The 26,096-nt window shown below is 39.0% G+C and overlaps 3 protein-coding genes across 4 annotated transcripts; 1 reads left to right on the top strand and 2 right to left on the bottom strand.

Moving 5' to 3' along the window:
- Nucleotides 1-378: 378 nt before the first annotated feature.
- LOC103505015 (ubiquitin-conjugating enzyme E2 variant 2-like) lies at nucleotides 379-2,185 on the top strand. Its single transcript, XM_017442224.2, has 3 exons — nucleotides 379-534; nucleotides 1,114-1,256; nucleotides 2,030-2,185. The coding sequence occupies exons 1-3, from the start codon at nucleotides 522-524 to the stop codon at nucleotides 2,183-2,185; spliced, it is 312 nt and encodes a 103-aa protein (XP_017297713.1). The 5' UTR covers nucleotides 379-521.
- Nucleotides 2,186-4,888: 2,703 nt separating this feature from the next.
- On the bottom strand, nucleotides 4,889-8,845 carry LOC103505008 (ubiquitin-conjugating enzyme E2 variant 2-like). 2 transcript variants are annotated; one of them, XR_003390316.1, is made up of 4 exons: nucleotides 8,801-8,845; nucleotides 7,967-8,092; nucleotides 6,375-6,622; nucleotides 4,889-5,711 (listed from the first exon to the last, which is right to left on the bottom strand). XR_003390316.1 is itself a non-coding variant. In XM_008469314.3 (4 exons), exons 1-3 carry the CDS (start codon nucleotides 8,843-8,845, stop codon nucleotides 6,482-6,484), a joined length of 312 nt encoding a protein of 103 aa, XP_008467536.1. In that variant the 3' UTR covers nucleotides 6,296-6,367; nucleotides 6,448-6,481. The 2 variants fall into 2 exon arrangements, 1 of the variants encoding a protein (XP_008467536.1); XM_008469314.3 differs by lacking the exon at nucleotides 4,889-5,711 and adding an exon at nucleotides 6,296-6,367 and having other exon boundaries at nucleotides 6,448-6,622.
- A 3,153-nt stretch (nucleotides 8,846-11,998) lies between these two features.
- On the bottom strand, nucleotides 11,999-21,375 carry LOC103505016 (protein penguin). Its single transcript, XM_026820424.1, has 9 exons — nucleotides 21,154-21,375; nucleotides 20,591-20,821; nucleotides 20,072-20,280; nucleotides 19,457-19,640; nucleotides 15,018-15,295; nucleotides 14,346-14,491; nucleotides 13,433-13,738; nucleotides 12,775-12,865; nucleotides 11,999-12,270 (listed from the first exon to the last, which is right to left on the bottom strand). Exons 1-9 carry the CDS (start codon nucleotides 21,292-21,294, stop codon nucleotides 12,147-12,149), a joined length of 1,710 nt encoding a protein of 569 aa, XP_026676225.1. The 5' UTR covers nucleotides 21,295-21,375; the 3' UTR covers nucleotides 11,999-12,146.
- Nucleotides 21,376-26,096: the final 4,721 nt, after the last annotated feature.

Here is a 26,096-nt window from a genome sequence, read left to right on the forward strand (position 1 = left end):
TGAAAAATCGCGCCTTGATTTTGAAGGTAATCAGCTGTTTTTATTTACTTTTTTACTTTCCCTACCTTTTGAAGATGAGTCTCGCATTTAAAAAATACTTTTACCAAGATAGTGAAGAATTGAAGATGAGTGATTATTGTGGGAAAATTAATTTTCAAATACAGTTTCTGAATATTTAAATATCATAGCTACAAGTAAAAATGATATTATACTTATTACCCAAGAGTCTTGAGCTCTTGAGAACTAAAACACTAAAACTTGTCAAAAGTATTTTAGGATAGTATTTTGAACGACCCTGACTTTCGACATAATCACATAACCTCAAAAAAGTTCTGACGGCAAAATACAGATCGCGCTCTCATCGATTTTTCAGCAGTCAGCTTTTTTTCTTTCCTTTGAAAAATTTGGAAGAAAAGAAAATACATGAAAGGAGGAAAATTGACCACCAGTGGCTAATTGAGTTTGGTTTTCCTTTTGAAATAAGTTTAATTAACAAGGAAGGTTCTAAATTCGTTGAAATCATGGCTGGAGTGGGTAAGTTACGAAGGACCTTTCCAGAAACACACCTTGAGTAGCAGTGGTTTTGAATGACCAGGCATGAAAATTAACCCGTCACATCCTTTCATCATTTTGCCAAAGGAAAGCTAATTATAAAAATTCATCAATAAGGTTAACCTTGTTTAAAAAGTTCAATGGGGACCAGAACTAATCAGCTAATCCCTTTTGTGTGTTGGAACTTTTTTTGCTGACTTCCATCAAGATGGAACAAAACATCCAAGCATGACTAATGTTATCACAGAACTAACACAGAACACAGTCACAAGTTCATCTAGTTAAAATTTAGAACTCATTTTGTTTATTGAAATAGTGTTTACAAGTGTACCAACTCTATGTCCATTTCTACAGCATTTGCACACAGGCACAGGGTCTTTGCACCTTATTTGTTGTATCAAATACAAATGAAAGGAATTAAAAAAATCACACTCAAACACAGCATCAATATTTGTGCATTAAGAATTTTCCATCAAGAAAGCAGCACCATTTTAGTTTGTTTTCACAAAGAAAACTACCCATTTTGTACAAATTTTCATTGTTATTTAAAACTGTTTTCAGTTGTGCCCAGAAACTTCCGTCTTCTTGAAGAATTGGAACATGGACAGAGAGGTGTTGGAGATGGCACAATCAGTTGGGGCTTGGAAAATGATGATGATATGACTCTCACACATTGGACGGGAATGATTATTGGACCACCTAGGGTAATCTACCATTTCTTTGATAGTACCTTTTGTCTCATCAACTTGCACTATGACCTAAAGCTAAAAAGTCTAATATTATCCACACTTTGAATTTAAAATTGTTTGAGTTAAACAATCTGATTTGCTTAAAAGTTTCAATTCATCCAGTTAGATTGCTCAAGCCAATAATAGATAAACTTCAAGCAATTTTAAACTTACATTGTGGTCACAGCCTTAAAAAAAAGTCTACGCTAATATCTTTCAGAAGGTCATTTGGCTACAAACCTTTTCTATTGTTAAATCTATTGTTCATATTGCTAGGGAAATGTGGATATGGAGGAAGAACAACTACTAAATTTCAGCTACAATATCCTTTGTAATTTAATGTAATGTAAATGCAGTTTCTTTGTGATATTATATCACAACTTTGGTGCTCACTGCAGCATTGTAGGATTTTTCCCAATATCTCAATAATCCTCATTTTCCTCACGAGGCTGAGTGGGCCCTGCAACATCCAGTCACAGAGTCAATCATTTGCTTGATACAAATTTCTTGACCCCCCGGGGAATCAAACCCAGGTCTCCCACGTGCAAGGCAAGTGCAGTGACCACTATGTCATGGGGGCTGACACAACATCCTTTACCCTCTTGTTGTTAAATCTATTTCTCTCTTTTTCCCGGGAATCAAACCCAGGTCTCCCACATGCAAGGCAAGTGCAGTGACCACTATGTCATGGGGGCTGACACAACATCCTTTACCCTCTTGTTGTTAAATCTATTTCTCTCTTTTTCCAGACGCCCTATGAAAACCGTATGTACAGTTTAAAAATAGAATGTGGACCCAGATACCCTGATGAACCACCTCAGTGTAGATTTGTATCCAGAATTAACATGACATGCATAAACAACACATCAGGCATTGTAAGTATAACTTCATTATTAACCTACTAGATTTAGGTTGTTGTTATTATGTTCTGGGTGATGATAGAGGCTAAGGCTACCCACTACCCAGTAGAGTAACTTCATTATTAACCTACTAGATTTAGGTTGTTGTTATTATGTTCTGGGTGATGATAGAGGCTAAGGCTACCCACTACCCAGTAGATCTGAAAACAGGTACACCTGATCAGGTCTACCTGATAGTGTGTGTGCTCATCAGGTATCAGGTAGACCTGACAGACAGACCTTTTCAGCCGTACCTATCAGGTCTACCTGATAGTGAGTGGCTGGCCTAAGCTTCTAGGGGTAGTGTTTTGTTTATACAGTTTAACATAACAGTGGTAACCTTACGAGTACACAAGCTTGGGGAATAGGTTATCACTTCAATCAGGTCTACCTGATAGTGAATGGCTGGCCTAAGATTCTAGGGGTAGTGTTTTGTTTATACAGTTTAACATAACAGTGGTAACCTTACGAGTACACAAGCTTGGGGAATAGGTTATCACTTCCAAGTTGCAAATGTTAGTCGAAGATTAGTCTGATATTCTGGGAATGATTTGTTTTGTTCGTTTTTCTAAGAGGTTTGATAGAGACCACTGCAACTCTCAAGGTCTTATCATTTCGAAGTCGAACAGAGAAGAAAGACAGGATAGGAGAAAGCCAGCCATTCCGAGAACGAACATTACCCTTCAGGATAAAATCCGCCCGGGCGGGTATCGAAACCGCGGCCTAGCGCTTACAAGGCAGACGCACTTCCTACCAAGCTATCTGGGAATGAACTGAGAACGTATTTTAATTAGCTCACCTGTAGTACAACAGGTCTACCTGATAGTGAGTGGCTGGCCTAAAATTCTAGGGGTAGTGTTTTGTTTATACAGTTTAACATAACAGTGGTAACCTTACGAGTACACAAGCTTGGGGAATAGGTTATCACTTCAGTGTTAAACTGTACTAACAGAACACTAGCCCGAGAAGCCTAGCCTATCATATTGCAGTACATGACTACAACCTTAGGCACCACAAGTCATACGTGTTGTGTGTTATGTGAAGTAGGTGGCATTCGTACTAAACTATGAGTTAGTATAGGGCCTGAATGGGTCCCAAAATCATTAGAACTCGTGTTATTAAGAGAGGTTTTCTATTGAAAACTTTGGGTATGGGAGGAGCCCCGATACCTTTACCTAGACATCAAGGTTTGATAGAGGGATCTGTAACTGCCAAGGTCTTATCGTTCCGAAGCAATAAGAGAAAGAAGACAGGATAGGAGAAAGCCAGCCGTTCCGAGAATGAACTTTAGTTTAGAATAAAGATCGCCCCGAGCGGGAATCGAACCTGCGACCCAACGCTTACAAGGCAGACGCACTACCCTTCAAGGTAACTAGGCTGGTAAAAATGTAAATTGATCCATGGTTCTATTTTGTTCCCTCAGGATTTTAGAGTCTGGCATGAAATCGTGTGTGTCTGAACTCAAGTCAAAGCTGTCCTCCTTCAAGACCAAACTGTCATCCCAGAAATTCTCGGGAGCCAAAGTTCTGCTGAGTAAACTGGAATAGGTTTTGTGTATTGAAGTCCCATTCACACCAGATGAGCAGGAAAAGGAATTTTAACCCTGTTAAGCATACAATAAGGTTGGATTTCACCAATATTTTGTTCAGCCCTTAAAAGGCCTGTTAAGCTAACAGCTTGTTAAGTTCCATTTGGCTTGACAAGGCTGTTAAGCTAACAGTTTGTTAGTGGCTAAAAAGAAGGTTGGTGAAACCCACACTAAAATTATTGCTCTCCACTGTTGATTGGAAAGCTGAACCTTCTGAGGTCACAGGAGACCTGTGCTGCCGACACGTTTTGCAGATATCTTGTCCACTTGTTTTCTACCTTGATAATTTTTATGACGTGACTTGGACTCGAACCACCAACCTCCAGGTCCCAAGTCCACCGCGTCAATACCATCGAGGTTATTCGATCGAAAGCAAAGTAACCCTAGAATCAAACCCAACTTGGGTGCTATCATTTCTTTCACGTTTCTAATGTCTGACGCTGGATCCAAATTGACACAAACTGTGTTTCCCGTGTTGGACTTTATGTTTATCATGAGTGTGTTGTCAGGTTTCCGTGAGATCCAGAACAGGTGTAGGATCTCGTTAAGAACACTCATGATGTACCCGATTATTGTGTCCATGATGTGACCTGTGGTGCTTGTCTGTCATGTACTGATTGACCTGAAAAATAAACAGACCACAGGTTTCACTCTATGCTTGAAGAGCTGACCCAGGGATGGGTAGACCTTGTTTGATGGTCCATAAGATAACTGCTACATTAGACTCGTGTGGTCATTAGATTTTTTTTATGCCTTTTTTTTTTCAACTACAGAAAACAAGATCATTTACAGAGCGCTGGTAGTTTTTAAAGACAGAGCAAAATCTGGTACTGAACTACCCCTCCATACTCTGTAAAGCACCAAGGCTTTGATGAGGTTTTTGACGGGGGAAAAAGTCCTGAATGATTCAATTAAATAATTATAAACAAATCCTTACCTACTAAAAAAAAAAATCCTCCCTAAAGGAAAAGAAAAGTGACTCCACTGTTAGTCTAATTTTTCACCGATGTAAATAGAAAATTACAATACAGTCTCCACGACTTCAGTCCAAATGAATTAGACTAATTAGGTATATTATACATTTTATATTGTTATAGCTGGATTTAAACAAATGTTAGCCATACCTTATTTATACTGCTAGCATGAGACTGAAAAGTCCCTTTACCTACTATTGGCAAGTATGCCAGGCAATTAGTGATTTTGATGCCCAATTGTGTAATTTGTGTGTGTTTGTTAGTCTAATTTTTCACTGATGTAAATAGAAAATTACAATACAGTCTCCACGACTTCAGTCCAAATGAATTAGACTAATTAGGTATATTATACATTTTATATTGTTATAGCTGGATTTAAACAAATGTTAGCCATACCTTATTTATACTGCTAGCATGAGACTGAAAAGTCCCTTTACCTACTATTGGCAAGTATGCCAGGCAATTAGTGATTTTGATGCCCAATATGGGGGGGGATTTGAAAAGTTTGCTCAAAACGATTTTGTAATGAGACTAAATCCCTGGGATGATTAAAAAGTCCCTTTTACACTCATGGTACAAACAGGTTCTTGTATGTTATATTTAAATGTCTGAAGTACGAGTATTATTTTACCCAGACCGTAGATAATGGTAATAATTGTAATAAAGATAGAATTCAAGAAGCTCCTTTCCCTCAAGTACGGTACATCTAGTGTTTGTTTAGCTTCTACTCTAAATTGTTATTTAACCACACTCTGAAAGGACACTTTCCTCTTAGGTTAAGTTAGTAAAGCCCAGCAACTTTATTTGGTTAGGTCACAAAAGACCAGAGTTTTTGACAGCAAAAGCAAGTTTGGATGGTTTGTCCTTCCAAGCATAGTTGACAGTGAAAGCAAGATTTGACGGCTTGTCTCCAAGCATTCATTCCATCACACTTTCCATCTTAACAAAAAATTACAAAATGCTTTTTTTTACACAGTTACATAACACAGAATAATATAAGTGGTATATGTAAAAAATAATTAATGATTAAGTATATTGTGATGTCCTTGCTTTTTTTTTTTCTAGGGGGATGGTTCAGGAAAAAGTTAGTTTTTAACAGGATTTTGTTTTTTCGAGTGGGGGTTGTTTTAAAACTGTAGTGAGTTAACTTTTGATTTGGCACCGAGTTTGTTTAGTACACGGAAGGTTTTTTTCTAGGAGGATGTTTCAGGAAAAAGTTAGTTTTTTTAGACAGAATTTTGTTTTTAGTTGAGACTTTTTTTTCGAGTGGAGGTTGTTTTAAAACTGTAGTGAGTTAACTTTTGATTTGGCACCGAGTTTGTTTAATACACGGAAGGTTTTTTTTCTAGGAGGATGTTTCAGGAAAAAGTTAGTTTTTTAGACAGAATTTTGTTTTTAGTTGAGACTTTTTTTTTAAGTGGAGGTTGTTTTAAACCTGTAGTAAGTTACCTTTTGGATTTGGCACCGAGTTTGTTTGGTACACAGAAGGGGTTTTCTAGTGGGGATGGTTCAGGAAAGGAAAGTGATCACTCATTTGATGTCTTGGTGAGACCCACACAGTTACATAACACAGAATAATATAAGTGGTATATGTAAAAAATAATTAATGATTAAGTATATTGTGATGTCCTTGTACACAGTTACATAACACAGAATAATATAAGTGGTATATGTAAAAAATAATTAATGATTAAGTATATTGTGATGTCCTTGCATCAACCGGATGGTTCCTCAAAATACTTAGAATGTGCTTCCTTCGGGTGGTTGAGAGAGTTTTGTGTTATCCTTGGTGGTCATCAGTCGTCTGAGCTCTTGCAGGAGAGACTTGATTGAGTAATCCCGTTGCCATCGGGCAAGAACAGGCACAGTTTTCTGATCCACCTGTGTGAGAAGAAAAAAAGGTTGGTGTAAAAGTGGATTTTGACAATGCAAGTACATGTCTGTTTAACCATGTGCCTTTGTCCTTGCCCTTAACCATGTAGTGGGGAAGTGCAGGACAAAGACCACCTTCTCAACTATACCAATATTGGCACCCACTAAAGAAGAAAAAAAGGTTGGTGTAAAAGTGGATTTTGACAATGCAAGTACATGTCTGTTTAACCATGTAGCTGGTTGACCTTGTGCCTTTGTCCTTGCCCTTAACCATGTAGTGGGGAAGTGCAGGACAAAGACCACCTTCTCAACTATACCAATATTGGCACCCACTATCTTGTGCCTTTGTCCTTGCCCTTAACCATGTAGTGAGGAAGTGCAGGACAAAGACCACCTTCTCAACTATACCAATATTGGCACCCACTACATGTACCTCAGCAGCCATCCAAGTTGCAGAATTCTGGAAGAACACCATCTAACATTCATGTGAGAAGCCTTGGACATGGATAAGTAAGTAACCATGTAGCTTAAAGAAAATTAATTTGATGACAATTTCATACTCTTATATTTGTGTTTCTCCCACAACTTGTTCTCCTATGAAGGTTTCCTTCTGATCCATCTCATAGTTTTGTACGAATGCCACCTACTTCACATAACACACAACACGTATGACTTGTGGTGCCTAAGGTTGTAGTCATGTACTGCAATATGATAGGCTTGAAAAATCTCACTCGAGTCCCATCACTACATCTAACATTCATGTGAGAAGCCTTGGACATGGATCAGTAAGTAACCATGTAGCTTAAAGAAAATTAATTTGATGACAATTTCATACTCTTATATTTGGGTTTCTCCCACAACCCACAACTTGTTCTCCTATGAAGGTTTCCTTCTGATCCATCTCATAGTTTAGTACGAATGCCACCTACTTCACATAACACACAACACGTATGACTTGTGGTGCCTAAGGTTGTAGTCATGTACTGCAATATGATAGGCTAGGCTTCTCGGGCTAGTGTTCTGTTAGTACAGTTTAACACTGAAGTGATAACCTATTCCCCAAGCTTGTGTACTCGTAAGGTTACCACTGTTATGTTAAACTGTATAAACAAAACACTACCCCTAGAATTTTAGGCCAGCCACTCACTATCAGGTAGACCTGAGGTACTGCTGAAAAGGTCTGTCTGTCAGGTCTACCTGATACCTGATGAGCACACACACTATCAGGTAGACCTGATCAGGTGTACCTGTTTTCAGATCTACTGGGTAGTGGGTAGCCTTAGCCTCTATCATCACCCAGAACATAATAACAACAACCTAAATCTAGTAGGTTAATAATGAAGTTATACTTACAATGCCTGATGTGTTGTTTATGCATGTCATGTTAATTCTGGATACAAATCTACACTGAGGTGGTTCATCAGGGTATCTGGGTACACATTCTATTTTTAAACTGTACATACGGTTTTCATAGGGCGTCTGGAAAAAGAGAGAAATAGATTTAACAACAAGAGGGTAAAGGATGTTGTGTCAGCCCCCATGACATAGTGGTCACTGCACTTGCCTTGCACGTGGGAGACCTGGGTTTGATTCCCCGGGGGGTCAAGAAATTTGTATCAAGCAAATGATTGACTCTGTGACTGGATGTTGCAGGGCCCATGGGTAGCTATGACATATGTATAAATGCACATAGCGACCGGTGCCAGCATGGTAGGTAAACATTGGATGTTAGGATTATTGAGATATTGGGAAAAATCCTACAATGCTGCAGTGAGCACCAAAGTTGTGATATAATATCACAAAGAAACTGCATTTACATTACATTAAATTACAAAGGATATTGTAGCTGAAATTTAGTAGTTGTTCTTCCTCCATATCCACATTTCCCTAGCAATATGAACAATAGATTTAACAATAGAAAAGGTTTGTAGCCAAATGACCTTCTGAAAGATATTAGTGTAGACTTTTTTTTAAGGCTGTGACCACAATGTAAGTTTAAAATTGCTTGAAGTTTATCTATTATTGGCTTGAGCAATCTAACTGGATGAATTGAAACTTTTAAGCAAATCAGATTGTTTAACTCAAACAATTTTAAATTCAAAGTGTGGATAATATTAGACTTTTTAGCTTTAGGTCATAGTGCAAGTTGATGAGACAAAAGGTACTATCAAAGAAATGGTAGATTACCCTAGGTGGTCCAATAATCATTCCCGTCCAATGTGTGAGAGTCATATCATCATCATTTTCCAAGCCCCAACTGATTGTGCCATCTCCAACACCTCTCTGTCCATGTTCCAATTCTTCAAGAAGACGGAAGTTTCTGGGCACAACTGAAAACAGTTTTAAATAACAATGAAAATTTGTACAAAATGGGTAGTTTTCTTTGTGAAAACAAACTAAAATGGTGCTGCTTTCTTGATGGAAAATTCCTAATGCACAAATATTGATGCTGTGTTTGAGTGTGATTTTTTAATTCCTGTGACTTTCATTTGTATTTGATACAACAAATAAGGTGCAAATGCCCTGTGCCTGTGTGCAAATGCTGTAGATAGTGTACAAGTGCTGTAGAAATGGACATAGAGTTGGTACACTTGTAAACACTATTTGAATAAACAAAATGAGTTCTAAATTTTAACTAGATGAACTTGTGACTGTGTTAGTTCTGTGATAACATTAGTCATGCTTGGATGTTTTGTTCCATCTTGATGGAAGTCAGCAAAAAAAGTTCCAACACACAAAAGGGATTAGCTGATTAGTTCTGGTCCCCATTGAACTTTTAAACAAGGTTAACCTTATTGATGAATTTTTATAATTAGCTTTCCTTTGGCAAAATGATGAAAGGATGTGACGGGTTAATTTTCATGCCTGGTCATTCAAAACCACTGCTACTCAAGGTGTGTTTCTGAGACTGTATTGTAATTTTCTATTTACCTACATCAGTGAAAAATTAGACTAACAGTGGAGCCACTTTTCTTTTCCTTTAGGGAGGATTTTTTTTTTAGTAGGTAAGGATTTGTTTATAATTATTTAATTGAATCATTCAGGACTTTGTCCCCTGTCAATAACCTCATCAAAGCCTTGGTGCTTTACAGAGTATGGAGGGGCAGTTCAGTACCAGATTTTGCTCTGTCTTTAAAAACTACCAGCGCTCTGTAAATGATCTTGTTTTCTATGGTTGAAAAAAAAGCCATAAAAAAATCTGATGACCACAGACCACACGAGTCTAATGTACGTTGTTTCGTTGTTTCCACAGACCACACGAGTTGTTTCATTGCTACGAAATAAAAACGGCGGTGAAATACTCAAAGGATGAATGATTCAAGTATTGCCAATGATGTAACTGTAAACCCTAATCAATGCAAAAGCAGGTCAGAAATATAAATGTCAACTGTTCGTACAACCTCTTAAATGACACCTAAAAAGAGAAAAACCCTGTGATGTGTGAACGTTATTTAGAATTCCTATACAAAGGTATTAAGTACTTACAGTGGTATTGAGATCTATTTTTACGATGAAATATGAATGGATAATTCTTTAGCCTGTCAGTGTATGTTTTTAGTGTTTACTGCAATCAGCCCTTCGGTCACAAATCTCGTACCTACATTTGAAAATCTTGAAATTTGAAAAATCGCGCCTTGATTTTGAAGGTAATCAGCTGTTTTTATTTACTTTTTTACTTTCCCTACCTTTTGAAGATGAGTCTCGCATTTAAAAAATACTTTTACCAAGATAGTGAAGAATTGAAGATGAGTGATTATTGTGGGAAAATTAATTTTCAAATACAGTTTCTGAATATTTCAATATCATAGCTACAAGTAAAAATGATATTATACTTATTACCCAAGAGTCTTGAGAACTAAAACACTAAAACTTGTCAAAAGTATTTTAGGGTAGTATTTTGAACGACCCTGACTTTCGACATCATCACATAACCTCAAAAAAGTTCTGACGGCAAAATACAGATCGCGCTCTCATCGATTTTTCAGCAGTCAGCTTTTTTTCCTTTGAAAATTTTGGAAGAAAAGAAAATACATGAAAGGAGGAAAATTGTCCACCAGTGGCTAATTGAGTTTGGTTTTCCTTTTGAAATAAGTTTAATTAACAAGGAAGGTTCTAAATTCGTTGAAATCATGGCTGGATCTTTTGATGGATCAGTTTTGCTATGAAGTAACTAAAAGAAAGGTTGATTGATAAAGGGTTTTACTTACATCACTGTATCCGGGGTCAAGGACTTTTCTTATAATTCTCTAGCGCAATCTTTTGATGGATCAGTTTAGCTATGAAGTAACTAAAAGAAAGGTTGATTGATAAAGGGTTTTACTTACATCACTGTATCCGGGGTCAAGGACTTTTCTTATAATTCTTTTTCAAAAAATCACCTATCAAGTCCTATGAAATCACCATTGTAACCAAGTATTGTTATTATTTCTTAATTTATAATAATTATTGATCTAAATTGTAACTTATTTTAGAGTAAAGAAATCAATAAAAAAAAAGAAAAAAATACTATAAATATCTTTTATAAGATCTTCGTGTTGTATTTTGCATCTTTCATTGTTGTCCCTTATAACCCTACTTTCTAGGGCAGTGCTTCTCAAAGTTGTCGCCACCGCAGCACACTTTTCATGACTCCTATCTTTCACCAAAAAGAAAAAAATCTCGCGGTACACAGTTTGAGAAGCACTGTTCTAGTTCTAGGGTTACTTTGCTTTCGATCGAATAACCTCGATGGTATTGACGCGGTGGACTTGGGACCTGGAGGTTGGTGGTTCGAGTCCAAGTCACGTCATAAAAATTATCAAGGTGGAAAACAAGTGGACGAGATATCTGCAAAACGTGTCGGCAGCATAGGTCTCCTGTGACCTCAGAAGGTTCAGCTTCCCAATCAACAGTGGAGAGCAATAATTTTAGGGTGGGTTTTACCAACCTTCTTTTTAGCCACTAACAAACTGTTAGCTTAACAGCCTTGTCAAGCCTATACATACCAAATGGAACTTAACAAACTGTTAGCTTAACAGCCTTGTCAAGCCTATACATAAGTACCAAATGGAACTTAACAAACTGTTAGCTTAACAGCCTTGTCAAGCATATACAAATCAAATGGTACTTAACAGGCTGTTAGCTTAACAGGCCTTTTAAGGGCTGAACAAAATATTGGTGAAATCCAACCTTATTGCATCACGTCATAAAAATTACCAAGGTGGAAAACAAGTGAACGAGATATCTGCAAAACGTGTCGGCAGCACAGGTCTCCTGTGACCTCAGAAGGTTCAGCTTTCCAATCAACAGTGGGGAGCAATAATTTTAGGGTGGGTTTCACCAACCTTCTTTTTAGCCACTAACAAACTGTTAGCTTAACAGCCTTGTCAAGCCTATACAAATCAAATGGTACTTAACAGGCTGTTAGCTTACCAGGCCTTTTAAGGGCTGAACAAAATATTGGTGAAATCCAACCTTATTGTATGCTTAACAGGGTTAAAATTCCTTTTCCTGCTCATCTGGTGTGAATGGGACTTCAATACCTACACAAAACCTATTCCAGTTTACTCAGCAGAACTTTGGCTCCAGAGAATTTCTGGGATGACAGTTTGGTCTTGAAGGGGGACAGCTTTGACTTGAGTTCAGAAACACACGATTCCATGCCAGACTCTAAAATCCTGAGGGAACAAAATAGAACAATGGATCAATTTACATTTCTACCAGCCTAGTTAGCTTGAAGGGTAGTGCGTCTGCTTGTAAGCGTTGGGTCGCAGGTTCGATTCCCGCTCGGGGCGATCTTTATTCTGACTCTAAAATCCTGAGGGAACAAAATAGAACCATGGATCAATTTACATTTTTACCAGCCTAGTTAGCTTGAAGGGTAGTGCGTCTGCTTGTAAGCGTTGGGTCGCAGGTTCGATTCCCGCTCGGGGCGATCTTTATTCTTAACTAAAGTTCATTCTCGGAACGGCTGGCTTTCTCCTATCCTGTCTTCTTTCTCTTATTGCTTCGGAACGATAAGACCTTGGCAGTTACAGATCCCTCTATCAAACCTTAATGTCTAGGTAAAAGTATCGGGGCTCCTCCCATACCCAAAGTTTTCAATAGAAAACCTCTTTGAATAACACGAGTTCTAATGATTTTGGGACCCATTCAGGCCCTATACTAATAGAAATACTTACAGCACCAAAATGAAACAGGCTCGATTGCACTTGGTCCAAAAATCGAGAACTTCTTTGCTAGCTTTGGCAACGATACTTTCGGACAGGGTTGCTGTAACAAATAATTATAAACAATAGAGCAACCACCGTGGTCGAGTGGGTCCCATACTAAGCTTGCACGTCGGAGGTCCCGGGTTCGATTCCCGGCGGGGTCGAAGTTTTTTTCAGCTCGTTTCTTGGAGTTCAGGGTGCGCTCATCCTCGTGAGGACAATTGAGTAGCTACTTTAATCGAGTAGCGACCAGTGGCGGCAATACCAGAGTAAAATGACGATACGAGTCGAAGTGGGTATCATACTAAGCTTGCACGCCGGAGGTCCCGGGTTCGATTCCCGGCGGGGTCGAAGTTTTTTTCGGCTCTTTTCTTGGAGTTCGGGGTGCACTCATCCTCGTAAGGACAATTGAGTAGCTACTTTAATCGAGTAGCGACCAGTGGCGGCAATACCAGAGTAAAATGACGATACGAGTCGATGAAAATTAATGGTAAAGGACGCACTTAGTAATGCTATGATACCCACAAAAGTTGTGAAAATAAAAGTAGGTGCCCCTTTAGTAAAAAAAAAAAAATCTTAGTCAACCGCAAAATTTTGACTTCGAAACACAAGAGCACTCGAAACTTACGCAATTCCTTCGCCACATTATCGCGATCGTGCTGCAACAACTTCTTAAGCACCGTGTGAAAGCCCGGATGTTCTATAAACGGGGTGGTCTCTTCCTCCTTTTCGTTTCCTGCCTCCTTTTTGCCTTCAGTTCCTTTTTTGCCCTGAGCAGTCTGATTTTTCTCACCACCCTTGTTTTGTTGGGCAGCTTTTTTCTGCTTGTTTTTGTTTCCGCTTGCAAAGTCTTTTTTGAGTTCCAACGGTACCCGACGTTCCAGATCGACAATGACGTTCGCAACACTGTCGAACGCCTCTTTTAGACCAGGACCTGAGAATGATAAGAGTGGTTTAGATATACAAAGATGAAGAAAAAAACAGAGCTATATCAAATTTCAAAGATTTAACATCTTCAGAAGCCGATATACCTTTATTGGTGTAGACATGAAAAAAAAGTGCGAATATTAGGAACAAATCTACTTCCGTGCCGCAGCGCAGCGTTAGATTGGGACGTTCACAAAAAAATTATAATATTAATAATAATAATAGACTCTTGAGTGGAAGGTAACTACTAGGCGAGGTTAACACCGGAGGCGTTCTCTACCACCTAACCCTTAGAGATCCATTATTATGTGGTCAAATTCTCAAATAAATGAGGATAAAATTCCATGCCTCGGCTGGGTTCGAACCTACGCCCTCCTGTTTACCAGGCGAGCATCTTGACCACTACGCAACCGAGGCAGGTTGTTGCGGGAGTTTGAGGAATGTTCTTCAAAATCAAGCGTGGTTAATAGAACTAAACGTAGAGCATCATTTGTGCACTCAGATGTCGTATGTCCTAGAGAAATTGGGCTTTCAGGCTGATTTTTAAACAGCTTAGAATTTTGCTGAGTTCTAGGGATTGAAATACGTTCATAGAAAAAAGAAAGAAGACTTACCTAGCGCGTTTTTCAATATCACAGCGGTAACCATAGCAACAGAGCCGGTAGATAACCAGAAGTCTGCATCCTTAGCTATGGAACTGAGCAGGGGTTCTGATACAGCTTCTAGAATTTCCTTGTTTCTTATGTCACGATCTTTCTTACTGAAACGAAAAGAGAGAGGAAAAATTATGTTGAACATATGAAACTAAAATAATTCATCATTACTAATATTTTAGGGAACTGTAAAGCTAGGGGTCTTATCGTCCCGAAATCGAACAGAGAAGGAAGACAGCATAGCAGAAAGCCACCCGTTCCGAGAACGAACCTTTTCAGTTTAGGATAAAGCCAAGGTCTCGGCAGAGTGTATATTATTTATAGATGGTCTAATCACACACAGTTTTAAAACAACCTCCACTCAAAAAAAAGTCTTAACTTAAAACAAAATCCTGTTTCCTAATTTTTTCCTGAACCATCCCCCCAGAAAAAAATCTTCCGTGTACCACGCAAAACTCGGTGCCAAATCCAAAAGGTAACTTACTACAGGTTTAAAACAACCTCCACTTAAAAAAAGTCTCAACTAAAAACAAAATTCTGTCTAAAAAACTATCTTTTTCCTGAACCATCCCCCTAGAAAAAAAAACCCTTCTGTGTACTAAATTCGGTGCAAAATCCAAAAGGCAAACTCACCTCGTGCTAAACTCATCTCCGGACTTGACGTGCGCAATGCAGGTCGGATGAAAGAACCCGGGGTCACACCAAGACACCAAATGAGCGATCACTTTCCGCCCATACTCGTGATTGGCAAGGGGCACCACCTCAGCCAGCAGCTCGGGTAGGAGGGCTTTCTTGAGGAGAAGGGTGTCATCCACGTTATCCAGGAGGGTGACGAGGACTAGGTGGCCGAATTCCGATGTGGCCACCTCGCGGAGATGGCCTTTGAGCTCTTTGACGATCTTCTTCTTCAGCTGAAAATGAGGAAAGGAACTGAGTCAGCGGCGATATAGCACGTGAAATGCGCCAGTTCCCAATGAATCACTGAAGTTGAGCAACATTATTATGATAATGGTTCTTATTTGTACTGCTCGCATAGGACTGGAAAGTCCCTTCATTCCAACAGTAGGCTATTGCTATTAAAGTAGTCCCTAGTGGAGCAGTTGCATTTGGGTAAAAAATATTAATAAGGTCGATTCCTACGTACTTAAAAAATTGTGAAAAGAAAAAATCTGCCTATGTGCTTTCTTTGTTTGTTTTGTTGCCTATAGATAGTTTTTCATTTTGACAATATGAGCATGCATTTTCTTATCCTGTTTTCTCATTTTACTTTCTATAACGCAATGTAAATCCTTACAACAAAGTTACCTAATTATCTGATGCAACAAAAGAACCAAAAGTAAACAGCCAACAGCAGAACACATAATTGTATGTAGGTAGGTACCTATTAGGTGTTTTGTCTTCATTCCCCATGAGGTTTCAGATATAATCATTTAAATCAAAACCATTAACAATAATTTAATTTGTATATACAAAATAACACAAGAGTGCCTATCTCTCTCTCATGGGATTGGTTAGATGGTTAGATTTTTTTTTTTCACCCTCTGGTGCACGTTTATGGTATTATTTTATACCGTCTCATTTAGATTGAATACATGGTCGAAAAAATACCTAAATAAATAGAAAATGTCGTTTTCTGACCAACAAAGTCCTCTGTAGGTATAGGTAGGTACTCCTACAGCTCAAAAATGTTAGCAGCTGCTTCAAAGATCTGGTGTTAATAAAAGCCGGCGAAATGGGGGTGGGGGCGAAATAGTATAGGTACTCCTACAGCTCAAAAATGTTAGCAGCTGCTTCAAAGATCTGGTGTTAATAAAAGCCGGCGAAATGGGGGTGGGGGCGAAATTTTTACACCTTCAGAAATAACTTTTAAAAAAGAGGGAGGGAGAAAGATGAAGGAGGAGATAAAGACAAACTTTCAAAGAATATTTTTTGGTCATAAAAAAGTGGAAAGAAAAGAAGAATATTTGAAAAAGAAAGAGAAAAAAAGAGAGTAAAAAAAAAAAAATGTCAAAATTTTTAAAGACGCTAAAAAAAAGGAATAATTTAAAATTCATTGAGGCTGAAAAGAAAAAGAAGTGCAGAGAAAGTAAGACTGCCTAGGTGTCTGTACTGAGAAGCGTATCTGTGCACATGTGCTGGGAAATCCTGCACCGGGGTAGTGCACTTTCAAACAACTTTCCTAGCCTCCTGATTAATGATGTTTCTGTTACCAGTCTCTGTTTGTATCCTGATGCTGGATTGGATTTTTGAGCCTTTTCGTTTCCAACAGGTGTAAGGTTGATTGACACTAGACCAACATTTCGACAACCGATTGATCAATAGGTACCTTATTTTCCCCTGGTTTTATTTACAAGGTAATGCGGTTCTCCTAAGGAGCTCCTCTACTCATCTTTTTTTCTAAGTCGAAACTTGTATGGCGGAAAAAGCTTCCAACATAAGTCTCTCAGACCGTCTGAGTGTCTGAGAGACGTAGCTCGTAGGTCGGAAGCTTTTCCCACCACACACGTTACCACTCTCTGGCAGACTTAGGACAAACCCAAGTGAACGGTCTGATCGTGAGTGACCGAAATTTGTCTGATTATGGTGAAAGGAAACAAATGAAACCAGGGGTGCATGAAAATGGCACAAAATAAACAAACATAAATATAACAAAGGGCCAAAATGGGAAAGTAACTACAGTCTCTGTTTGTATGCTGATGCTGGATTGGTTTTTTGAGCCTTTTCGTTTCCAACAGGCGTAAGGTTGATTGACACTAGACCAATATTTCGACACTTGCTAACCGATTGATCAATAGGTACCTTATTTTTCCCTGGTTTTATTTACAAGGTAATGCGGTTCTCCTAAGGAGCTCCTCTACTCAACTTTTTTTCTAAGTCGTAACTTGTATGGCGGAAAAAGCTTCCAACATAAGTCTCTCAGACCGTCTGAGTGTCTGAGAGACGTAGCTCGTAGGTCGGAAGCTTTTCCCACCACACAGGTTACCACTCTCTGGCAAACTTAGGACAAACCCAAGTCAACAGTCTGATCGTGAGTGACCGAAATTAGTCTGATTATGGTGGAAGGAAACAAATGAAACCAGGGGTGCATGAAAATGGCACAAAATAAACAAACATAAATATAACAAAGGGCCAAAATGGGAAAGTAACTTAACAACGTGAAATAACAATGATAATGATAATGCTTATTTATTGGGGTCGAGTGGATTGGAACACATCACATGCCTTCAGGCACACTCCATTTGTCAAGGGTTTAGGCATTACCTTGCGTGGCTCCAAGTACAAAGTCATATTCTTCAATAGAAATTTTGTCAGAAGGGAAAACTTTGACATCCTTCCTTTGAATTTATTACTGGGAAATCCAGTGCAATAGTGCATGACTGGAGCTCTTATGATGTGGCGATATATCTTAAGGTCCAAGCTGATGTCTGCCATCTTCGGTGGAATGGTGACAAACATGCCACGGCCCTCATTTTCATAACAGTTTCTCATTTGGCGCCCTCCCCCGACGAGCGAAAATACCGCTTTTCTCTAACCGTTTTTTATCCATTTTCGGATGGTTTTCTCAGTTTCTCCCTCTCCGTTCTTTCAGTTTTCCGTTATCTCCCGAGCTGTCGACTAGTTTGTCGTCTGGAAATTTTCGGTACCAGCGTGTTCGGAAAATAGTCACTTGGTATTTTGAGAACTTAATTCGGTGGTCTTTTCAAACCAAAAAAGTACAATTGAAAAATTTAGAAATTTGTTTTTAATTTTTTGAGGGCATTTAGTATTTTTCGGGCTATTTTTTATATCATTCTCCCGGTGTTTGTGGTAGATTTGTTTTGTTTTTATAAATTTCCGTACATTTTTTTACTTTTTCAATTCGGTGTAGTGATTGTTAATTTTATTGTGTAGACACTTTGAGTCTGTGTTCCCGAGGGAAAATTTTTAGCTGACTGCTGACATCCTGCAGGATAAGTCCTCCATCAAAGGTAATTTTATTTTTCAGGGTCAATTTTTCTCTGATAGCCTACTTTCAAAAAGCAAGAAAATTCCAAATTGGTATTGGCATAAGTAGGGCCATCGGCTATAAATAAACGCCCTATGTCACTACGACCTGGTTAGATCTTTTGTGAAATTTCAAATTGGACCAAACATAGAAAATTTTACAGTTTCTGATAGCGTTAAGAGTGTTATGAACAGTAGGTTGCGTAGTGCCTAAGTAGTCATAATATGCTCTTTTCTGGGTTGTATCAATCCCTCTTGATACAAAAGGAGAATTTATACAGGGAGCAGACCGAAACTAGCGGCGATATAGCACGTGAAATTTAATGCGCCAGTTCATATTATGAATCACTGAAGTTGAGCAACATTATTATGATAATAGTTCTTATTTATACTGCTCGCATAGGACTGGAAAGTCCCTTCATTCCAACAGTAGGCTATTACTATTAGAGTAGTCCCTAGTGGAGCAGTTGCATTTGGGTAAAAAATAATAATAAGGTCGATTCCTACGTACTTAAAAAATTGTGAAAAGAAAAAACAGTTCTTATTTATACTGCTCGCATAGGACTGGAAAGTCCCTTCATTCCAACAGTAGGCTATTACTATTAGAGTAGTCCCTAGTGGAGCAGTTGCATTTGGGTAAAAAATAATAATAAGGTCGATTCCTACGTACTTAAAAAATTGTGAAAAGAAAAAAATCTGAAGTCGAAACTTTGAAAAAGAATCTTTAAAAGGTCGAAAGCCAGCCTAGTTAGCTTGGTTGGTCGCGCGTCTGCCTTGATCTGAAGTCGAAACTTTGAAAAAGAATCTTTAAAAGGTCGAAAGCCAGCCTAGTTAGCTTGGTTGGTCGCGCGTCTGCCTTGTAAGCGCTAGGCCGCGGGTTCGATTCCTGCCCGGGGCGGATTTTATCCGGAACGCATTATGTTCGTTCTCGGAACGGCTGGCTTTCTCCTATCCTGTCTTCCTTCTCTCTTCGATTTCGGGACGATGAGACCTTAGCAGTTAGGTTCAGTTCCCTCTTTCAAACCTCTTAAAATAAATAAATAATAATTTAAAAAAAAAAAAAACAACACCAACAACAACAAACAAACCTTATTAGTGGCATTCCAGATTATATGCATGGCCACCGAAGCTCCTGCCTTACTATGAACAAACGGGAGCAGGGGGAGAGGTGCCAACATCTCCAGAACTTCCATCAGGTCCGGACTATCACTTGAATGAGAAATGAAATCTAACAGGACAGCATGAAGTAGAGCCGAGCCTGTGACTTGAGTTCTGTGAAAAATGAAATGCAATGAGGCTCAATTGTTTGAGATAATGAACAAGTTTTCTCGAGTTTTTTTTTTTTTTTTTTTTTTTTTTTTTTTTTTTTTTTTTGGAGTTGGAAATAGAGGTTTGATAGTCTGGCTAAAAGGTGTTAAACAGGGAAGTAGACCAGCTTAGTCTGGCTGGGGGACTTTGAACAGGGAGTATACCAGCCTGAATTTCCCTTGCTAAAGAAATAGCAAAGGTTGAGTGCAAAGGGCATCTACTCGTAAAATTTGTAGCCAAAACCAAATGTCAACCCAAAGCTATCACCCTAGTAGGGCTGATTGAGAGGCTGACAAAGAATGACGACCCCATGTGTACATGGGAAAGGCAAAGAAAAAGAAGAAGTGGAGGTAAAATGGCCTTTGGCCTAACCATTTAGCCAACTCCAAACTTACTTCTGCAGTGACTTCAGGATGGTCTTCTTCGTGACACTCAGAATGGCGGTCTTCATTTCCGGTGACTGTTCGAATATGTCACCCAGACAGTTGATCTTCTTGTCTCCAGTAGACTCGTACAGACCTCCATACAACTCTTGACGCATGGCTAACTTCTGAGCGGGTGATGCTACTTGGTCATGAGCGTACATGAGCACGGGGGAAGCTGTCTGAAATGAGATGGAGAAAGAGACAAAGGTCATAAGATTAAGTGATTTCTAAGAATTCCAAGTTAGACATTTGAGGACTCTGTGGTAGATGTCCCCTTTATGGAACTCATTGTTATGCCATAACTCCTAACTTAAATGGTCTAATCAATTTTGATGAAACTTGACAATATATTTAGCACAGACTTGAAGAAAATTTATTCATTACATTTTAGGGTCAATCTGGCTCCTGGGAATTTGTAAGGGGCCTTTACTGAGTGAGTTTTACAAACCACCAAAGAACTAACTAGTACCTAAGGCACACTCAACTTACAGTGTGGCTCAACAAGGTGACAACATGAGGCTGAAGGGCCTTGATGATTTCATTCTTCGTATTCTCGTCTCCTGATTTCAACATGTGTTTGACCAGAGCATTGGAATATTTGGACTTGATCATTGCCACGGTGAACGGCAGCAACTCCTTCACGATGTCCTTCTTCATTTGAGGAGAACTCAGCTTCAATAGCCACTGGATGATACGGGACATGTCATGTGAGAACACAATCTAAAATGTGTGGATTAGAGAAGAACAGAACAGAAACATAATTATGGAAAGCACAAATAGATGAGGCATAAAGTTGACAAGGGCTAAGCCATAGTTTGGAAGGGGCAACATTGTGTTCATGTAGAACTGCCAAGGTTTACTGGGACAGGGGTTTAACTCTCAATTTTGCAATAAGCTACCAAATTTCACATAATAACCTCAGCCAGCCAGCCAGCCAGCCAAAAAAAAAAAAAAAAACAGGAGCATATGATAAAAAAACATTACCTGCTTTGGTATTGCCTCCTAAAATCTTCCCCTGGTATTGCCTCCTAACATGCTGTCAGGGGACTTACCTGTCCCATTTTATCTTTCAACATTTTATACAGATTATTCAGCAGTTGTGTTTTCTTTGCATCAGGACAGTCTGCCCGTCTCACTTGTTCCCAGATCTTCTTTGATTCTACAATCACATCATAGTGAGAATTGCCTGTCATTTTCCTTTTCTTTGTAAGCTCCTTCTTCTTCTTTTTGAATTCATTCCAGTTGGGTTTCTTGGGTGTCTCTGAAAAAAAAAAAAAAAAAAAAAAAAAAAAAAAAAGGAAAAAAAAAAAAAAACCAGAGTATAGAAAACAGGTTGAGCAATAGAAAATAGAAAGTAAACATACCAGTACCTCCCTACCTGGCGTACCAGAACCCTACGCGAAGGTAGAATAAATTTCCATTGATTAAGAAGAGGATAAATGTGTAGTTGGTACGGGCTTAATAAACCTAAAGCAAGAGTCAATTAGGAATTCATTCATTGTTTTCATTGGCAGCCAATAGAAAAACAACCCGCAGGCAAAAATTTCTAGAAACAGTATCTGGGACGATAGACTTATAGGTATAACTACCTAACTATGTTATGTAAGTATTATGGAAGACTATTATTATTTATAGGTATAAAGCCCGGTTCACATTAAAATTTGTGTTGAAAATGTCGGACCACACGAACTCGTCTACATTTAGCTTTGTATAAGCCCCAACTTTTAGAACTGTTTGCCCCCTACACGTCTTAATCCTCAGAGTTGGCTTTCTGTGTACGAATCGTCTACATTCAAGTTTCTGTGTTTACCTACCTTGTATGTGTTTTGAAAAACATTGTCAGGTGTCAAAGCAATTTCAGTTCTGTTTAGGCGCAAAAGTGCTGCTTGGTCAACATCAAGTTACGCACTGGCAAGCCAAGCTATTCAAAGTACGGCAAGGTCGGCCTTTGAAGGTTTCCTTTTTTCAACCTCCCACGGAAATTGGAAATTATTGGACGACTAGTAACCCAACAGTTTCTCAACACATCAACTTTGAGGAAACACTTGTCAATTTGTCAGCCAAGAAGTCTCGACATTTCCATCAACTTTGAGGAAACACTGTCAATTTGTCAGCCAAGAAGTCTCGACATTTCCAACACACGTGTGGGAGTTGTGGACTCTCCCCACTGCAAAAGTTTTTTCCCATGTGCGTCTTTTGAAGATTTCCCAAAGAAAGAAATTAAGGAAGGAACAAAGAAGGAAAGAAAGAGAGAATGAAAACAAAAAGAAAGTGTGGACAGGCCTTAACGCTTTCAGCAATGTTTATATTCCTTTAAAATTAGCTGCCAAAAGTTCTCAATGGAAAAGCTTTCGACAGAATAGACAGGAATGAAAATCAAACGCTTGGAATGCAGGATTCCAAATTCAAGTCAAGTGATCACTAGAGGAAGAGAGGGTTTATCTTTCCCTTTACATTCGCTTTATCTAATTCTTCCCCTTGACTCCACACAGTCCCTCCTAGTGGTGTGGTGAGAGATTTAAGAATAGTCAGTAAACTTAAAGTTAAAGTAACTTCAAGAGTAAGGAAAACTCTCTCTCTCTCCCTCTATAGTCTTCTCTTTCACTAATCCATTTCTTAGAAGTTTTCTATAGCTACTTAGCTACCCAAGAAAGCTTCATCACATCTCTCTCTCTCTCTTCCTCCCCTTTTCTCTCCTTTATCACATCTCTCTCTCTCTCTCTCTTCCATCTTCCTTTCTCTTTCCCTCACTCTTTGTGAGTCTCTCTCTCTATCTTCCTTGTTCGAGTGGTATATTTGAAGAGGTTCCCTGTGCTATGGTGTAATGTGAAGTGAGCATTTCACCTATTCTACAGTACTCTACACTACACAGTCTTCACTCTTTACTCTACACTAGCGGTTCTCAACCTTTTTTTCACCCGCGTACCCCTTGAGTGCCCTAGATTCTCATGAGCCCCCGCCCCACCACCATCATAATGAGTATACCGGTACCCATACCTATACGTAGGTTGATGTGTACCATTACTACTGAGTTCTAAACCAGTCAGCTCCCATGGCGTAGTGGTCACTGCGCTCGCCTTGCACGCGGGAGACCCGGGTTCGATTCCCGGCGGTGTCAATAAATTTGTGCATTGTGGAAAGAAGAGGGAGCATAATTATGAGGAGATAAAAGAGGAGAAGGAAGTAAAGATTTAGAGGGAGGAGGAGGAGAAGAATTGTAAAAGAAGAAGGAGAAAAAGAAGAAGGAGGAAGAAGAGGAGGAGGAGGAGGAGAAGAAGAAGGAGGAGGAGGAGAAGGAGAAGAAGAAGGAGGAAGAGGAGGAGGAGGAGAAGAAGGAGGAGGAGGAGAAGAAGAAGGAGGAGGAGGAGAAGGAGAAGAAGAAGGAGGAAGAGGAGGAGGAGGAGAAGAAGGAGGAGGAGGATAAATTTGTATCATCCAAATGATTGATTCCGTGACTGGCTGTTGCGGGGCCCACTCAGCCTCGTGAGGAAAATGAGTAGTATAACGTATAAATGCGCATAGCGATCGGTGCCAGCATGGTAGGTAAACATTGGATTTTAGGATTATTGAGATATTGGGAAAATCGAAGAAGAAGAAGAAGGAGGAAGAGGAGGACGAGGAGAAGAAGAAGAAGAAGAAGGAGGAGAAGAAGAAGAAGGAGGAAGAGAAGAAGAAGAAGGAGGAAGAGGAGGAGGAGGAGGAGAAGAAGAAGAAGAAGAAGAAGGAGGAAGAGGAGGACGAGGAGAAGAAGAAGAAGAAGGAGGAGAAGAAGAAGGAGGAAGAGGAGGAGGAGGAGAAGAAGAAGAAGAAGAAGGAGGAGGAGGAGGAAGAGAAAAAGAAGAAGAAGAAGCAGGAGGAGGAGGAATAGAAAAAGAAGAAGAAGGAGCAGGAGGAAGAGGAGGAGGAAGACGAAGAGGAGGAGGAGAAGAAAGGAACAAAAGAATTTCTACTCAATGAAAATTCACCCATTGTTCACTTCATATTAGACTTGGAAGTGGAGAGTGTTCTATTTACTTATTGAAGTAAATGTAAATGATTTATATTAGGAAATAAAGAACTCTTATTTTAGTTATTTATTACAAAACTACAACACTTTATTAATTTTATATTAATTTGAACTACAATATTTTCCGGACACAAATCCTGGATACAGCCCTGAGTAGGTATACCTATGTGTATATAACCTTGCACCATATAGATAACAGCCAACACCACGTATTCTCCCATATTTTCACTCAATATAATGTTAGGTGTTTATGAGCATAGCAGCATAGGCAAATAGACATTGCAATGGGTTGGGTAACACCTGAAAAAGAAGTGCCTATCGATTTTTTTTTTTTACCTACTTTATATTCTGTTTCCCTAAAGTACGCAACAGCTATACAGGTGAACAAGTGAGAAAGGAGTTAACAAATGAACAGGTGTGTACCTATGTATCTACCTAGGGTAAGTGTACCATTTATTCGCCCACCTAAAAAACGTACCATTTATTGGTCCACCTGCCCACATTTATTTTTCTAATTTTTGCTACCTATATAACTACAATTTTGTTACAAAATGTACAAAAGGAACTGCCCAATGGAAAATATACCACCTTTTTTTGAGCCTCGGTACAAGGAGGTTAAGATTTATTTCTCTCTCTGTCTCTCTCTCTCTCTCTCTCTCTCTCTCTCTCTCTCTCTCTCTCTCTCTTGTTCACAGTAAACAACCTGAAATAACAATGATAATGATAATGCTTATTTATTAGGGTCGAGTGGATTGGAACACACCACATGCCTTCAGGCACACTCCATTTGTCAAGGGTTTAGGCATTGCCTTGCCCTCCGGATCAATTTAATTCGAAAAAATCTGGTGTGAACATCACACGACTTTCCTTATCCTATTGAATGATGCTTATTTGGGTGTTCTGTTGTAACATTTACAATATTTCTAACTGTTTAGTCAGTATAGCTGAAAACCGCCAAAAAGCGGTCGAAAATACCGCGAACCGCAGCACCTATTTTAACCAAACGTTAAAATAGGTGGGTTGCATCCTTGTCACATTTGTGAACTACATACCAAATTTCAAGTCTTTAGTTTATACCGTTCCCGAGATATTGTTAAATTACACCGAAAACCGCCAAAAAGCGCTAAAATGCCGCCAAGCGTTGCACCGGTCTTAACCAAAAGTTTCGTGTCGCATCCTTGTCACATTTGAAAGATATTACATACCAAATTTCAAGTCTCTAGCTCTTACCGTTCTCGAGATATTTTGTTTACAGACAGACACACAGACAGACACACACACGGACCAATGGCTGAAACTTTGGATTTAGGCTCTAGGGACCTCAAAACGTGTTTTCGCACTAAAATCTGACCATCAAAAATTTGACCCGATCACATTACTTTCCTTCCTATAGGATAAGGAAAGTAAAAACCATTTACTGATGAATATTTGTAATGATACAGTTAAAGGACTAAAGAGTACCTTAATCATTTTACCCCAACAATAGAATAACACAACTAAGTATTGCGGTCAAAGTCTCCAACAATTTTGAGGGAAAATTATCTACCTTGGTCAGGATTGAACTCACGCACTCCTGATTACAGGAACACTCAACATGCTAATCAAATTTCTCTTCAATCAAAATGATAAGTTAAGTTTTGGTATTTTCCAAACGCCCTATACTGAAAACGGTATTATGGCTTCTGACATTGTGTTTCATTGCGGTTCGCTTAACCCGAAACTTAAAAGTTAATAGCTGTTTCATTGTCCGTGTGTGAACAGGAAGCTGTTCTGGCAACCCTGGACGAGGAGGAAGGTTGAGTTGGCAACTGTGGAGAGAGATTTTCAAAGGCGAGGGTGGAATCGGTGTAGTGGTGGATTATGGAGTATAGTTTGCGTGAAAAAAGGTTTTCTAAAAAAAGTACTGTAACTGCTAAGGTGCTAAGGTCTTATCATCCCGAAATCGAAGAGAGAAGAAAGACAGGATAGGAGAAAGCCAGCCGTTCCGAG

The sequence above is a fragment of the Diaphorina citri genome, unplaced genomic scaffold, assembly GCF_000475195.1.
Source record: "Diaphorina citri unplaced genomic scaffold, Diaci psyllid genome assembly version 1.1 scaffold145, whole genome shotgun sequence".
NCBI lineage: Eukaryota > Metazoa > Arthropoda > Insecta > Hemiptera > Psyllidae > Diaphorina > Diaphorina citri.

Excerpts from the sequence above, each read along its gene's own strand:
- LOC103505015 (XM_017442224.2), top strand. Across the intron at positions 1,257-2,029 it reads TGATTATTGGACCACCTAGG|ACGCCCTATGAAAACCGTAT; the intron begins GTAATCTACCAT and ends CTCTTTTTCCAG.
- LOC103505008 (XM_008469314.3), bottom strand. The coding sequence starts at position 8,845 with ATGACTCTCACACATTGGACGGGAATGATTATTGGACCACCTAGG. Across the intron at positions 8,093-8,800 it reads TGATTATTGGACCACCTAGG|ACGCCCTATGAAAACCGTAT; the intron begins GTAATCTACCAT and ends CTCTTTTTCCAG. Across the intron at positions 6,623-7,966 it reads TAAACAACACATCAGGCATT|GTGGATCAGAAAACTGTGCC; the intron begins GTAAGTATAACT and ends CTTCTCACACAG.
- LOC103505016 (XM_026820424.1), bottom strand. The coding sequence starts at position 21,294 with ATGACAGGCAATTCTCACTATGATGTGATTGTAGAATCAAAGAAGATC. Across the intron at positions 20,822-21,153 it reads TGAAAGATAAAATGGGACAG|ATTGTGTTCTCACATGACAT; the intron begins GTAAGTCCCCTG and ends CACACATTTTAG. Across the intron at positions 12,866-13,432 it reads TAATGTGGCGAAGGAATTGC|CAACCCTGTCCGAAAGTATC; the intron begins GTAAGTTTCGAG and ends TATTTGTTACAG.